The sequence below is a fragment of the Typopeltis vanoorti genome, chromosome 8 (assembly GCF_054136105.1).
Source record: "Typopeltis vanoorti isolate ZY-2024b chromosome 8, IOZ_Tvanoo_1.0, whole genome shotgun sequence".
Lineage (NCBI taxonomy): Eukaryota > Metazoa > Arthropoda > Arachnida > Uropygi > Thelyphonidae > Typopeltis > Typopeltis vanoorti.
The window spans coordinates 64104892-64122088 of record NC_143556.1 but is presented as its reverse complement, the minus strand read 5'-3'; the positions used below and the strand labels follow the sequence as shown (position 1 = coordinate 64122088).

Below are 17197 nucleotides of genomic sequence, written 5' to 3'. Positions count from 1 at the left end.
TTGCAAAATATAAATTACCCCAAGAAAACGTGGATAGTATGAGCCAGAGGTGAATTACAAAAATATATATCAGACGAAGCAAAAAAACCTCAACTCATTTTAGGAAGTTATATCCTATCAAGATATTAAACATTATCAAATCCTTAAGATATTGTACATTATTAAAACAATTTAACTCTTTTTATATAACAAAAATATCTCTTTTTATGTAAGAAATTATCACAGGACACAATAATATAACAATAAATCATTTATTGTACAATAATTTTTACATTTGTGCGCGCAACTCTAAGTTTCAAATGAATTAGAGAGGCTGCAAATAGTTGTTTTTGTGTATCATTCTGCACTCTTTTTTTCTTTCTTTCTTCGCGTGGCATGACTTGTCCAGGTTGTCGCAGGAGACATACAATAGCAATGATTTGAAAACACTCTTAAATTAATAACTGTTGTATTCATATACAGTCCAGCATCATTGGAGGGATCAACTAATTCTCCCGTTATTTTGTTTCGGTTATTTAATTAAACAATAGAGAGAAAGAGAGAGAGATTCTTAATGTCCAAAACAATGGATGGCTGTTAGGAACTATGGTAGTTAGTATGATTGTCCGTTACATGAAATTTTTTTTTTCATTAAATGAACATTGTGATTCTCAGTATCTCTGAAAGAAGAGCTCACATGACTTTCTTTGTTCTAACATATGAAGTCTCAGCTACTATTGCAATTTTTTAATGTTTTTTTAATTTTTTTTTTCTTTTTAGAGAATAATAGTAGTTGTAAGCCATTTCTGCCGATCGTAAAACAGCCGCCAGGTGTCGCCACTTCCGTTTATTCCATGTAATTAGCAGTAACATCCTCTCTCTCTCTCTCTCTCTCTCTCATACAGACACATACAAATATATATATACACACATAAAATTTGATCACGTGGCCAGTTGAATTCAGTCTGTAGTTTAGTCCAGTCTGTATGTCATTTGTGACCTCATAACATTTCCGTAAATCTTTCAAGTTTCTTTTGGTGAAAAAAAAAAAAAATTGTAACTTAGAAATGGGTCACATTTTAAGCTCGAGGTTGAACACTACCAAAGAAATCTGGCGAAGAGAGGACTCCGCCATGTTGGACGACGGAAGAATTAAAAAGAGAATTGGAAAACATGGGCCTTTGCATACCCCCTGTCGCCGCTGCATTCTGACGATAGTAAAGATCAAGTCCCGTGACAGAGCCCAACGACGCATGTGCCGACACACTGGCATAATGACTGAGCCAGTACGGGGAGGATTGAATCATGCGTTGCACCGCCGCATAATTCCCTGCTTCGGCGAGAAGTTCTAGTCCAACCGCAGTCTGACGCTTCCACTTCGTCCTGGAACACAAAAGATTGTCATGGATTAGTGTCGTCGAAGTAGGCGACAGGAGTGCAATACTGACATCTTAGTAGACGCGCACACCGGCGCTTAAACATATGAATAAAAGAATAAGCACTATTCAAGATAATACCACATGCACATCAGCAACAGATTCTTTACTGTTGTCATGGTAACCGCTATATTACTAGATTAATAGCTGTGCCAGATTCATCTGAACACAGTACCTTTTCCCCCAGTCGTCCATCCAGTTGGCTAATCGCAAAAGAGCATGTATAAGGTAATGACCGACAGTGTGTGTGTGTGTGTGTGTGTGTGTGTGTGTGTGTGTGTGTGTGTGCTCGCTGTAAGGGATTGTGCAACCGATATAATTTCTACTCATAGAGGGCTATCAAGAGTCGCCAGGCCGTGTGATTGTACGATCTACTGATGTTGATTATTCCAGTCATGAGCACAGCGCACTAACATGTTCGTTGCTAGGGGAGTTCGAAAGCTGGTAGTCATTTTATATGTTTAGGGGAATGATTAGTCAGTGACAGGGTTTTACTGATGATGGTTTAAATAAGATGGCAAAAGAGGAAGCAGAATTTGGAAATCAACATATTTTTGGAGATAAATTTGTGCTTGATAAAATAGTATTTTTTTTTTTAATTTTTATTTTGGTGAAAAACCGTATTGTAAATATGCGGAAGCCTATCAAAAATCAAATTTGACAATACAGTTTATTCTCTGCTGAGTCGCTATGGTCGCCAAACAATGACCTTGATTTATTCATACGAATCTAATAGGAATGAAGGGATTGAAGGCTTTTAAGATCTTTCTCAAAAGTACATAATTAAACCACCAAAAGATTAAAAAGGTTATACGAAGATGAAGTGACATCTCCTTATAACCTTTTGGATCATGTCATAATAGTCCTTTGGCAATTTATTATTATTATGACACCTCCAGGGAGTCCAAAGACTCATCGAGGGAAGGAATCTACTCTACAACTCTGTCTCCGTCACTCAATCCACCATCTACAACGAACCACAACTACATCTACCGCCCACCAGTATTTCCACAGCCAATCACAAAAGTCCATGCCACGGCGGGATTCGAACCCGTAGCCTTTTGGCTAGAGAGCAGATACGCTAACCACTCGGCCAACCAGGAAGGGTTAATATTTCTAAAATTAACGGTAATTAATTTTTGTGAAGAAAATAGCTTAAAAGTCTTGAATCTAACATTAAACTTATTAAAAGGAAGAATAATAAATTCCATCATTTTAACCCAAGTAGGCAATGCTTGAAATTTTGAAACATTTCAAGCACCTCCGCTTTAGTATTACACTATTCTAAAGACACGAATTCTGCCCAGGAGCTCGTAGATCCTCTTTACACTCGGACTCAGGATTAGAGGTGCCTGCAGCGCTGATACTTTTGCGTACTTTTGCTTCTCGTCAGAGCACAAGCAGAAAAAACCCATTTCCATCACAAGTTCATATTTGAAAGTTATATATTTTCATACGTAACTATGTGTTTATGGCTTTGAGACTTTTTTTTTATTAATTAGGATTTATAAATTGTAGTCACTTACTCCATAAACCAAAAACACAAATAACAGGCGAATAATATAAACAACTCTTGAGACAATTCGTCAGGTTGGAGATGAGTTTTATCGCTCGGTAGGAGACCATCGCTCAGCTCATTAAAGGTCTTCATGAAGTGACTTAAAAATATTCCATGTTTAAGTTTCTACAACAAGTGGAAATGAGTAAAGTTACCTAATCCTTATCCTACCCAGAGTATTTAAATATATGTTGGGTTTTCAACCCCTTTCGTGGGTGGATTCATATAAATGACTACAACAAAAAGACGCCATCATTTCGAGATAAATATACAATTTCAGAATAAAAGTGTAACAGGAGAAAGAAAGAAAAAAAGTGTGATCATGTGATTTTTAAAATGTTGTCGAGTATTTAGCTCACTAGAGAAGAAAAATTATTGATATAATCTTTACTATTAAAAAGTTCTACTATTACAGGCTTGGTGTGATTGGTCTGGTCGAAGCAACTGTGGATGGCAACCAGGGCATTCCAACTAATGTTGCAATACTCTGGCACATCTTTCAGGAGGCAATAATACATGCAATATAACCATGAACATAAAAAGAGAAGAGAAATATTCATCTATAAATTACTTGGGGGCGGGGGAAGAATAGTAGAAGAACTATCATGTAATCTCATGCATGATAAGGAACGTTCACATTTAGAAATAGATATAGAAATAGTACATATAATTCTCGTATATGTTTATGAATTCTAACGGCTAACACGTCTTCTATCACATGCTCACATATAATCATAAATTTCATCTAGTTATTTAGGATTTTTCGCTATATTATTATTATTATTATTATCAAATCTTCCTTGAAACTGTACACGCATCAGGTTGAACCTAGATTTTCTTTTCCATAAATTTTCATATCGAAGATGAAACTGTAGCGTATAATTAGGGGCACAAGTTATTCCAAAATTTCAATGTGGAATCTCTGCAAATAGGAAAGATATCATTGAGAAAATTTAATAAAAAAAAAAAATAGAAAGATGTATAGAAACTATTTTTCCTGTAACTTTTTACTCGGAATATGATGTCATACCTTCAATAGTGATTTTAATTCTAGTGTTTAAACGTTCGGTTGCTATTATGGCAGAGCAGATATTTCTGACGTAGACAACGAATGAGGAAAAAACCTTCAGCCCTTACAGTAGTAATTATCTTCGGGTAATGAAACCTCGAAATAAAGTTTAACATGCAATTTTGTGTATTTTTGTCCTCATAAACTGATATTAATGATAAAATTTATAAGGCCGCAAGCACCCCTTGATAAATGCCTCTACGATTGACAGGTTGATAACCTGTCAATCGGGTCCAGAGAGTAAAACAAGTACGGTAATTTTCAATTTGTCAAGGCTATATTTTCTTCTACTTTCGTTCTCGCTCAGTTAGTTTAGATAAGTACGCTAATTAAGATAAGGAGTGTCAATGACCAAAAAATATACTTTTTCTGATTTCAAACGTGTTTCGATAATGCAAATAAAATTATTGCAAACGTGTGAAGAAAATAAGGAAGCGAAGAAATAAAATATGCTATTTCAAGGATAATTTAACAGTTTTTAGTATTATTGCTTCCTTTGAAAAAACTTCCATTGCAAGATTATATCAACAGAATTGAATGATTTTTCCTCTGAGTCTTCTTTGGCAATCTCAAAATGTAGGCTGCGTTCTTTCAAGATCGCAGTGTCATCATGAAATCCGTTGGTTTCGACGAAGATCTTTGGGTGTAAAGACCTGAGTTCGAATGCTGTCTAAGGTTAGAAGAATTAACATACACTGCAATTTATAGACATAATACACTGGCCCCATAGACTTAGATGCTTCAACCGTAAGTTCAAAACAACCAACTAACAAACCCTTCAGTGCTACTTTAAATTTCACAAAAAAATCACTGGGAAGCCGAATGGGGGAAATTCCAGTAGTCCTGTTTTTGAACAGCAATTAGACGATATGGATGAACGAACAGAAGCGTTATTGGTGGTGATTTCCACCAGTTTCTGATGTACTATTTCATAAGACGTCGCTCATGAGCACTGTGAGGTTGTTATTAGCTGCGCGACAGCTGATGTCAAGAGAGTACGTGGATATTCTACTGTTGGCAGGGTGTGAAATAAGTCAGAAGTAATTAAGGCTAATGAAGCCAATGTATCGTGTTTATGTTCTTCTTCTTTCCAGTTTACCTCTTCTGATGGAAGAAAAACTGGAGGATAACGAAGATACCGACTGAGTTACGCAGGGCTGACCTTCTGGGTAGAACGAAATTGTGAAAGTATTTACAATATTGAAGGCTACACTTAGACTATTCCTGTCTATTCAAAATAAAGGATTTTTGACTTCAAATATGAAAGCAAAACATATTTATTTCATTTCATTCCACTTTTTATTTATAATTAGCACTGAAATAATGAAGTAATGAGGCATCAAAGTGTTTTATTGGCCAACTGCATGTGTGTCTGTTTAACCTGGGAAAAATCTCTTCTCATCACCTTCATTTGAGTTTTGATTGAAAAAAAAAAAGCTTTCGGTTCTGAGCAGTTGGGCTTGTAAAACATGTATAATATTGTGATGTCATCAAGTTATGGTAAATCCTTGAAATCTACTAATATTCTGGGGGGGGGAATGCAAAAATATCCTGATTCAGTGTGTTCATACATTCTTTTTTTTTGTTGTTGTTTTATGGTTAATAAAAAAAAAGGATTAGGTGCGATTTTGTGGAGGGGGGGATTCACCTTGTATAGTGAGATGAGTTCATCAAGGGTGCCTAATTACTACTATTAATTAATATGAACACAGGTCAAACAGTAAAGAAATTAAACAAAAAAATATATATTTAATACTCTGTATACTTAAAATAATATACTTCATACTCTTTGTTTGTAGATGACCAAATAATCATAGCAAAAATGTGAAGATGAACTCTAATGATGTATACCATACACAAATGAAGAAAGAAGTGAATCGAACATATTGAAAAAATGGACGATTCGATACTACTCAAAACAAATTACTTCAATACTACTCATTTAGAGGACATAGAAGTTAGAGGCGACTAAGGAAAAGATGGAATAAGACTGGAACAAGCCACAATGCCTAAAATACCCTGAAAGGATGACGATTTTAAAACTATACAGGGGTTTAATAAGTTGCTTATATTTCTTACTTTTTTTTTCAATATTAGTGTATTATCTTCCTACTATACGGGTTAATGAACATTCTCGATATCTATTACATAGTATTAATTATCAAATACATTAATTGTCACTTTGTCAACTTTACCTCTATGTGATTGGGACTGATTGACTTTACAGACAAGGGGGGGGGTGGAGCTAAACTTCTGTGAAGTTTGCACTAGAGGCGGCAGGGATTGCGGTCCCTAGTCATTTTTCATAACTTATTTATACAATGAATTATATTTTGTGAAGTTAGAACTCAACAGTCCTATTTCAAGTCATCGTACGAACAATTTGCGCTACAGGAAATATCTCCGATGCTCGCAAATGACTAATAATCATGACATTGTTATTTAAATTTAAACAGAATCGTAAGGACTAGTACGGGCAGGCAGGTCCTGGTTGACGAAAGGGATACGCCATTGTAAAAGTTTCTTAAATAAGCAAGATTTCCCATTGATTTTTATACTATAATGAGAGATGGTTCCCGCAGCTATAAAATCCCCTTCCAAACTATCAAATAAAACATAATTAACAGTGAAAAATGACAGAAATATGAAGGTAAAGTATTGTTATATTCCTGTTGTAGCAAAAATACTGGAAATAATAATATTTCTAGTATTTACTTTTCTGAAGTTTCGCATTCACTGTGAGCTTAAAAGTTACCAAATCACAGTTGCGAGTGCATTTTAGGATATTTGTCAAAGAAAATAACGATTTTAAATATACTAGCGAATATAGAATAATAATAACAGAACAATATGCGAAGAAATAATTTATTAATTCAAAAATAAGTCGTATTCATCAAATATACTTGATAATAAACGAATATGTGTATATCAGCGTATACAAAAGCAACGACAGTGATTGAAATACTTCAATATAAATATTTTAAACCGATGGATGCCTTCCACGACTCACTTCACACACCTCCAATTGATTTGCTGTTTCTGAGTTGGATAAAAGGATCTATTACTTTTGACGTTGCTGTCAGCTCCCTCTAACAGCCTAACAAGAATTAAACTGCTAATGTACTAATCATAAAACCCAATCGCTATAAAGAGAAAAGAAATTAATTATCTGTAAGTTATGTATTAATATTAATCGCATTTAGAAGATGCAGCATCGTATTGTAGTCGTTTAAAACACCTCGAAACGAATACTTCCATTGGAAAAATCGAAGTACGAATCTCGTCTAGGATGTAAAGAACCTTATAAGGACATTTGATTTAAATGATAGACTAGCTAGTGTCGAATATAGAAGTTTTCCCTTCCTGACAACACACAGGTTTTTGCTGTTTAAAAATGGACAAACTAATTTTTATTGTGCATATAATAATAAAGTAGATTATATATTAAACAAAAGAATGAAAACTTTAAAGAAAAATTAAATATTTTAAAGTTATTAATGAAATTTTAAAAACACCTTTTATTTTTTAATATAGATTTATAATAATAATAGAGATGGCGCAGTTTCATTAGTGCCGCATCTCACAGTCGATTGATTTATTCCTGCACTAATAAAGTCCTATAAGGACTTTATTAGTGCAGGAATAAATCAATCGACTGTGAGATGCGGTGACTGATTCTTACCATCCAAGGGTATTGGATTGAATGAATCAGTCAAGGTTCATTCAATCTTCACTGAAGGAAGCCAGTGAAGCTCTAACTGAGGCTAGGCTATTGCTGTTACCTTCCTGCCATGATCAGAGCTTTAATTGCTCAATAACACCTTATCCCTACACTGTCCTCTACAGATAACGGGGAAGATGAAAAGCATTCTTGCTTCGCCCCTTTAAGCCAGTCCTTATAAGGACTTATTAGTGCAGCTTTTGTGAGATGAGGTGATTAATATTAATATTAATACCCTTGGAGGGTAATGGATGGAAATGCTGTAGCCAATGAAGTTCTAACTGAGGCTTGGCTATTGTTGTTACCTTCCTGCCATGATCAGAGCTTTATATAACTCAATAACACCTTATCCTTACATTGTCCTCTACGGATAACGGGGAAGATGAAAAGCATTCTTGCTTTGCCCCTTTATACTCCTCATAAGAATATAAGGAATGACTAATCTAGGATAAATTACCAGATCAGTAACCATGCTTACTAAGGATAAATTATATATACATGTATATGTATATATTGGATCAATATATGTATATATTGGTTGGTCTCCTATAAATATTAATTAGATCTTTAATTTAATTTCTGCTATTTCTATTTATTTAGGATAATTCTTTTCTCCAGAAGTAGGTTAATGCTGTATAATTGTTTTGCGGTCATTGTATAGTAATCAATTAATTCACATTATATTCCATGATGCATTGATAGATTCGTGTTTTCGTCGATTGCAAAAGTTTACGAGCAGTTATGGTAAGAAAGCGATGCTCTGTTCATTGGTTTTTGTATATGTCAAGGTGTTAGAATGACGAATCAATATTGATTTTTCCATAATACACACATATTCGACGATTAAGAAAGTATTTCGATTTCGTGTACAAGAAATTTAGTCTCCTGTAACTCCACTAGATAGCTAAAACTGGAACTTGATAGTAAATATAGAAAGAAAACTGATATTGAGAATTTCTTGGCAAAACAATATGTTTACACAGCAATTACAAACATCTTAGTAGTAATGATTTTGCTTTTCGATTCCTACCAATTTTCAAATGAATTCCACTTCTCTAGTAGTACGAAGCTGTCCGATATTAAGTCATTGCCCCGAACCTTAATGAACAGCAAAGTTTCCCCAAAAGGCCTTCTGTTTTCATGATTCGATGGTTGCCAGTTAAAATGGTGTTGTAAACACTTCCACTATGTTCCACTTGAACACTGTCGTTGAAACCCCTGACAGTTCGGCGCCTTCGCTAACAAATTACTTTTGCTATTGTACCTTGCATTAGCCAGTGTAAAATTTTAACTGTTTGACAAAACTGGGCTTTCAAGTTCACATAACGCTCAATACCTGCCACTCTTCAACGTTACGAGGTCCGGGAAATATTTAGAACACTTCTTGGAGTTGACGTCAGGTGTCTCTCTTGAGCGAATCAACTTTCCTTTCGTTCACTACAGCGAAAACTTTAGTTTTCTACTTTAAAATATGAGCTCTGTTCAACATACTACTATTTACATAGTTACTATGGACACCGAAAGCAATTTATGTAAAATATAGGGGCAGGAATGCTTTGAAATTGCTCTTAAATGTGAGCATACCAGTCCTGCCAAAAATGCAATGTTGAAATCAAACTTTTTTTTCGTTTTAGCACTCTTTATTTATTAGCAATTTTTATAAAACTATAGCTGAAAATCTGTTTATTTTAGAGTACTCTAATTTTAACGGATATTAATTTATAGTTAATTATTATTAGAGGTTAACAGTATACACCATTCTGTATTTTATATATTCAAAATTCACTTTCTGGTCTAGAATTGGATTTAGTCAACCCAAAAATAAATCTCTTCCTCCTCTCAAATCTGACCTGAACATTGTTTACACAGATGCAGAAAAAGCCGAAAGTATAGCTAAAAATTTAGAAAAACAGTGTAGCCCTTCATACAATAATCTAAATTTCAATCATATTTACAAAGTCCACCGCCACGTCAGACACGTGTTAAAACGGCCTGATATCTGTACCAGCCAACTCACACCTATTTCCCCAGCTGAAATTTATGACATTATAAAGAATTTAAAGAATAAAAAAGCTCCAGGGCCTGACGGCATCTCCAACAAAGTTATTAAACTGCTACCCCGAAAGGCCATCGTATATCTCACAACAATAATAAATGCTATGTTCAGGTTTAAGTACTTCCCCTCTGCATGGAAGTTGGCAGACGTAGTTCCTATATACAAACCAGGCAAGGATCCTCAGCAGCCTCAAAGTTATCGTCCCATAAGTCTGATATCTAATCTGGGCAAAATAGCAGAAAAAGCTATCCTTTCCAGAATTCAACTTTCAGTAAAAAAATTAAACATCCTTCCTTCAGAACAGTTTGGTTTTCGCCAATTTCACAGTACCACCCAACAAATTCACAGACTAATAGAATTCATTATCACAAGTTATAATTGGCATCAATACACCGGGGCAGTTTTTCTTGATTTAGAGAAGGCGTTTGACAAGTTATGGCACTTTGGACTACTATACAAGTTGATTTTAGCTGGCATTCCATCAGATCTAGTTCAAATTATAAAGTCATTTCTTAGTGACAGACGAATGCAAGTCAAACTAAATGATATATTATCTACCCAACGACGCAGCTTGGCAGGAGTTCCTCAAGGGTCCCTTCTGGCACCGATACTTTTCACGATTTACATGGCGGACATTCCGCACAATCCAATGTCATCCATCATTGCCCTATACGCAGACGACACAGCTATACTAGCCAGATCTATTAAACCGCACCTTGTCACCAAGAAACTGCAAGAAAATCTGCAGAGATTAGAGCACTGGTTCTCGGAATGGAGACTGCAAGTAAACCCTCAGAAGAGTATTGCCATGCTCTTCACTAAAAACTCAATACTCCCCAAAGATGATATCTTCCTATTTAATACCAAGATTCCCTGGAAAGCAGAAGCCAAATATCTGGGTGTACTGCTGGACAGAAAACTAACTTTCAGTTCACATATAAAAGCCTCATGTTCAAAAGCATCAAGAGTCATTGCACAGCTTTACCCTCTTATCAATAGGAATAGCAAGCTGGATACCAAAATAAAACTGCTCCTTTATCAACTGTTGATTCGACCCATTATCACTTACGCATCCCCAGCCTGGAGTCACACCTCAAGTACAAATATCCTCAAACTACAGAAAGTGCAAAACAAATGTCTCCGCATGATATTAAACGCACCATGGTACGTCAGAAATGTCCAACTTCACCGGGATACAAATATCCCCTACATCTATTCTTTCCTGCAGTCTTCAGCAGTGAAGTTCTTCTCAGTGTCCTCTTCACATCCAAATGAATTAGTGCAACAAGCAGCAAATTATGATGAAACAGACTTCTCAAAATATAGGAGACCGAAGGCCATCCTACTTCCAAATGAAGATCTCTGAATCGCACCCACTCAGGCAGAGCTCTTAGCTCATAAACTTTTCCTCACACAGTAATCCTTATCAGATAGCAGGGAATAAAAAAGCATTTTGCTTCGCCCTTATAGTCAGCAACGTCTTGCGCGTCTTGCGATTTAGTCAACCTTTATTTTGCTAATCATTCTTCATAAGTCCGTTAATGCTATTATTACACTGAGACTAGATTAGCTTTTTGGAAAGCCAAACGTGTTTTTTGGCAGTTGTTCTTGTGACATCCCCCACCCCTTCTTTCATCATCATGCTTTTCAAGGATTTAGGCCTAGAATAGTCTGTTCCGGCCTTAGAAGTCATCGTTGAATCTCTTAAAAGGACGTCCTGGTTTTCTTTTCCCTAATGGTTTGTAATTTAAGGCTTGTTTTGACAATCTTTCTGTTTTCATTCTTTCAAAGTGTTTCATCCATTTATGTTTATATTTTTTAATTTTTTCTATTAATGATTCCTGATTTAATTCTTTCATAATTTCTTCATTTATTTTATGATCGAATAGAGTATATTTTGCAGACACCTTCTTTAAAACTGTGATATTGTCACCTTCTTCTTTCAGAAATGCCTTTTGAATTATTACTCGATGTCTGCGATATTAGGAATACCATACAGTTGTAAATAAATACATGGAAATATTACAATCAATGAGAGCCAATCAGGGAAGCGTGTGTATGTGTGTGTGTATTGAGGAGGGAGGGTCTTCCTAAGGTAGTAACTGAGTGTACTTCTCGTATTTCTTCTTTAACAACACTGAGTAAAAATTTCGCACAATCATTCCACTTTACATTCTTTTATCCAACACTTAGGTGAATGTGCAACTGCAATCAAAAGAGAATCATCATCAAAGTTTTGGATGTACAGAGAGCTCTGACAATTTGTCCTTTCACCAGACATATCCTCCGGACGTACCCCTGTGGTGTCAAAGTTCTGAGAATTATGTGTCGCGGTGTTCATCACATAACAGCATTGAACAGATGGCACCAGCAGGCTACGGAGGTCACGCCTACGAAATTAAATCTTTTCAATAACGCAACACTAAACGAGGGGGGGGGGATGGAGATAGAGATAGAGAGAGAGGTAAATGAGATTTTCCACCCTGTGAACTTAATAACTGATTTAATTTCTTTGCAGGTTGGCCATGGTGGTTCTTAGGGCTGTCCATCTCTGTTTTTCCCTAAGAATAACTGGAGGCACCTTTTCATTGGTGGAGGCAGAGGAATCTATGTTGGAGGCATCTTCATCCATGCCATTTTCGTTTGCTGACTCCGAGGCGAGAGTTTTGCGTTTTTTACGCACGTGCCTCTCTCCTTGATCTGAATGAGTAGAGTCAGAGGTGACTGGATTTAAATTTTCCTCCATTTGAGGAGTGTCTTCATTTTGATCATCGTCAGTCTCAGGTGAAGAGTAAAGATTCAGGAAGCTGGGCCATTCACGCTCGAACTTCTTAAGGAGTTTCTTTATGAAGCTGAAAGCCAATCCTTTATCTAGAGAGTCTATAATTGTATCAGGATCTATCAAGTTTGATGGCCATTTGAGCTTAAATTTCCTTTGAAGTTTATTTACAAGTATGAGTGCTGGCTCTTCATCCAGCGAATCTGTGAGGGCGTCCAAATCTGACACATTCATTATTGACAGTTTGCGTATAAACGCAAGTAAATGTATCTGGAATAGATATGCTAACAATGGCGATTCTATCGGCTGTTAGGCCTAACGAATCGCCCTCGTTGCAATTACCGTTAACTTACCTTTGCTGATGTTCTTAAATACAGTATAATCCGCAAGTTAATGACTTTAAACGCGTCTCTGCTAGTTAATCTAGCAGCTACACTTCAAAACCATCATATTTAATTACCACGTTCTACAGAGAAGAAAGTTCACAACCGTATCAGTGAAAACTCACTAGCGACCTCCAATATAACTCAGTAAGATAAATAGTCCTTATAAGGACTGGCTTAAAGGGGCGAAGCAAGAATGCTTTTCATCTTCCCCGTTATCTGTAGAGGACAGTGTAGGGATAAGGTGTTATTGAGCTATTAAAGCTCTGATCATGGCAGGAGGGTAACAGCAATAGCCGAGCCTCAGTTAGAACTTCATTGGCTACAGCATTGCCATCCATTACCCTCCAAGGGTATTGGATTAAACGAATCAATCACTGCATCTCACGGTCGATTGATTCCGTACCCAATCCTTCAGTTCCAGTAAGATAAATAAAATTAACACATTAATTTAAAAAAGAATATGATATTCAAAACTTAAAGGTGTATTTTAAATCTTGAAGTTTTAAATATTTTAAAATAAAAGAGATAACAATTACGTATTATTTCAGAAATATTTAATAATTTACTATTATTTTTAATTTGTTTTCAATTTCTTAACATATTTTATTGTTACTAATTGTTTTTGCGATTACTGGATAATTATAACCAATGTTCTTCGATAACGTTACTTTAGAATTTATCTTCTCAGCAAATTGTTTACGAATACATTTGGCAACTAAGGTGATAAGATGAGTAATGCATCTTTGCAATTGCGATTTGTCCTGTTCGGCTGCTCTGTAGTAGTTTTGAAAGAAGAAAAGGATCTTCTCTGTATGATTTCCTATGTTAATATTAAAAATGATAAACTTTAGACAACTAAACAGAAAAAAAAAATTACATTTCTTTACATATTGGTATGTTTATGAAAGCAGTCGTTAAAGTTTCTGGTATAAATTGGGGCGTGGGGGGGGGTTAAGATTTTAACAACAGTCCCAGTATATCCTTAACCAAATGATTTGAAAAGTAGTCTGCAGTAGAGACACTCAGTTTAAATGAAGTCATTGCAGTAAATGCATCGGTAGATAGCAAAGCCATTCTGATATGTGTAAATATTATAAAAATCTTTAGAATTAACTTTCCCCGATATTCTTCAGAGAAAACTATTAGTACGCGGTGATGTCTTACAAATTATGTCGGTACTCGAAGCTTAATCGGAAGTTTGGATTGTTAGAAATCACGTTCATATCTCTTACGTTGTTGTACAAAACGATCCATTCCGAGAGACTGTTTTTGTGTGGTGTTATTGCACGAGACATGTTTTTCCGGGATATAATAGTCATCTCTGGCAACTTTATTACGCTCAGTAATAAGGTCGCGAGACTTTAATGCTCTGATGTGTCGCTCAATGCACCGATATGTCGACATTACAGTTGAGCAAGGAGATTAATGAGTCAACAGAAAGTGGAGTATCCAGAAAACAAAGAATGGAGAGACAACTTCTTTCTACATCGGGGTACAATCGAGTGTCGCAAGCCAGATAAATAAGTTGGAATGAGAAAATGAACTCGAAGCAAGGAACACTGGGTATAAATGTCTCTTCCCTTTCCAAGGAATTTAGGTTTTTAAGCGCTGTTTAGGCAAATTTCTGTAATGTGAGTTTAAGAAATGAATTTTTCAGGTTCGTATTTGTTGGTGATACGGATTCTTGTTATTTCTTAAAATTATATTAATATTTTCTTAAATCCAATCCACGTTTATTTTTCAACATCCTTCGTTGTTCTTTTGGACTGTCCATTCGAAGAACTGCTTCTTTAAATTCGACTGTGGTACCGATCTTTGTTTAATCCTTCAGATGACAGATAAATTTCATCTCTTAGTGTAAGACAAAACCCTATTTATTTATTTTTGATCTATATTTGGTCTGTAGAACCGGATTCACTAAGCTTAGCCAAGCTATGATATATAACAAACACAAGATCTAAGTGGATCAAGTACCTCGGAAGACTAAAATATAAGATCTGATTATATTGGAGTTCTGACAGATAACAGATTAACTTGGAGGTTTGGGGGGGGGGGGTATTGATAAGACGTTAGTAATGATGTAACGTTTTCATGTAGTACTATTATTGTATCCCATAAACGCGCCTGAGGGTACATATTAAAATTCGACTAATAAAAAGCCTAAAATAACACAAAATATTTACAATTTTCAATTGGTAATAGGCAGGAGCCGCTGCCTTTCCCCTCCTATCTTTCGGAGAAATCGTGATTCAAACTTAGTGATGGGGATTGGACGAGGAAGAGGACACAGTAAGTATCGCATTCAGTGTCTCAACTATTGCATTACACAGTTCAACAAGATCTTCATTGAGGTGATGATTTTGATTGCCAGAGTATGTGCACATTTTTGTTGGAAAGAATCTGTTTAAGTTTCTTGCAAAACAGACATCTGATAAGATTGCAGAATTCTACGAGCAGTCCGCAATTGGTTATGAAGTGTAAAAAAAAAAAAAAAATTAGACAACGCTATTTCATATTTAGACAAAGCTACGTATTACTCTACATCCTCTTGTAGTTCCTGATCCACCATTTTCTGATCCACAAAAAGACCCAAAAGGAAACTACGAACTTGGTAGATTGATGTGTTTAGAAGAGCTCTTTTAAAGTGTCAGCTTCTTAATTATTTATGCCAGTGAGTTCAACTCCTACCGTAATATAAATGTCTTTAAGTGATATTCATCAACGGTGTAAGACTACCATCCCTAATCATTGGAGATTGAGATTGGCTGGAAAGAATACAATACTCGCTATAGGACTCGCCGAGCTATTTATCTAACCCTCAGCTCGATTACGGCACCAAAGTGCTATAGGTTTCCACTCTGTTACTGGTGGGATTCACATTAAAAAAAAAAAAAAATAATAATAATTGAAAGGAGCTTAAGTTAGAAATTTCTTTGATAGGTGACTAATAAATTATACTTGAAGAAAAGATACTTTGGATATATATTACTATAGATTAATCAGAGATCTTGTCTTCGTTAGGGAGTTGGAGACCCGAGAATTTAAGGCTTATAAAATCTTAATTTGTAGTCTTCTCTCGAAGAAGTAAAGGAAATAAACAGTCAAAGAGACATCGTACTTAAGATTTCACAAGTCTGAATTTTTTTTTAATCTTTTCTATGAAATTTTAAGTAGAATTGAAGAGAATTAGAAATTAAAAAAATGCTAATTTCTTTCGCTCGGTAACTGTTTGATAGTAAATACTTCATTCGCTACAGTATTTAGGCAAAGTATTGAAAGTTGTCTACGAATTCTTATGTAGTATTCGGAACGATGGTGTGTAACACTGGCATTTTTTTAATACTTTCGCGACAACGTCAGTGAAATGATTACGGCTTTGCGGAGATCGTCGTGCGCCATTGAAACAATTGCACGAACAAGTGTGTATGTGTGTGTGTATGTGTGTGTGTGTGTGTGTCTTAATTTTATGTGCATCTGTAAACCGTGCCTTTGGTGTAACGGGCTCTTCCACGTTAATCTACGAACGAATTCCCGGTGGCGCCATCCTTGCGGTGGCTCTTCCAAGTAATAAATATAAAAATCAGCAACTGTGTAGTGAAGCAGCGGAAGCCATAGCGTTCATTCTAAGACCAATCCTGCGTCTCCATAGCTGCTGCTTCCTGTCTAGAAGTCACTCGAAGGGGGGGGGAGGGGGAAACGCAGCATTTCGTCGACTGTTAGGTCAGCCGGAATGTCAGAGACTGGCTACCGCCCGTCGTGGATTCCTGCGCCCATGAATGTTTCATCAGGACAGGATGCGTCGTAACGGGGCGGAAAGAAGCTGCCGCAGACTTGCTTTCGTATTCATATGCACGCTAACGAAGCTTGAAATAATGAAAGAAGCGACTAACAGCTAATAGCAGCTTGGTTAATAATTCATGGTAGCATTCGGAGGGGGGGGTATGAAGGGGGGACGGGGGAGAAATTCCACTTCGATGCGGTTCGTTTTCTCGAAGTTCTTGCTTCCGGCACGAAGTACTGTGGACTAATTGAGAGATTCAAGCCGCTCCCCCAACATTTTCAGACAGGGGACCGCAGGTTTCTCGACTGGGGAATGTACAGAAGTCAACTCATAAACACAATTATGGGAACTCTCCTTGCTGGTGATGCTTCCAGTGAGTCCTCCCCAATTCCCACCTACCCCGGCAGGAGTGCAGCCGGAATGGATAAACTT

The 17197-nt window shown here is 36.2% G+C and overlaps 1 protein-coding gene across 1 annotated transcript in view; it reads right to left on the bottom strand.

The window, feature by feature from the left end:
* Positions 1-1058: 1058 nt before the first annotated feature.
* The window catches only part of LOC150104055 (barH-like 1 homeobox protein), a 55203-nt gene continuing 39064 nt past the window's right edge, over positions 1059-17197 (bottom strand). Inside the window, exon 4 of the mRNA XM_090396389.1 lies at positions 1059-1362. Coding sequence (XP_090252515.1) covers positions 1059-1362 — 304 coding nt within the window. The remainder of the gene's footprint in view (positions 1363-17197) is intronic.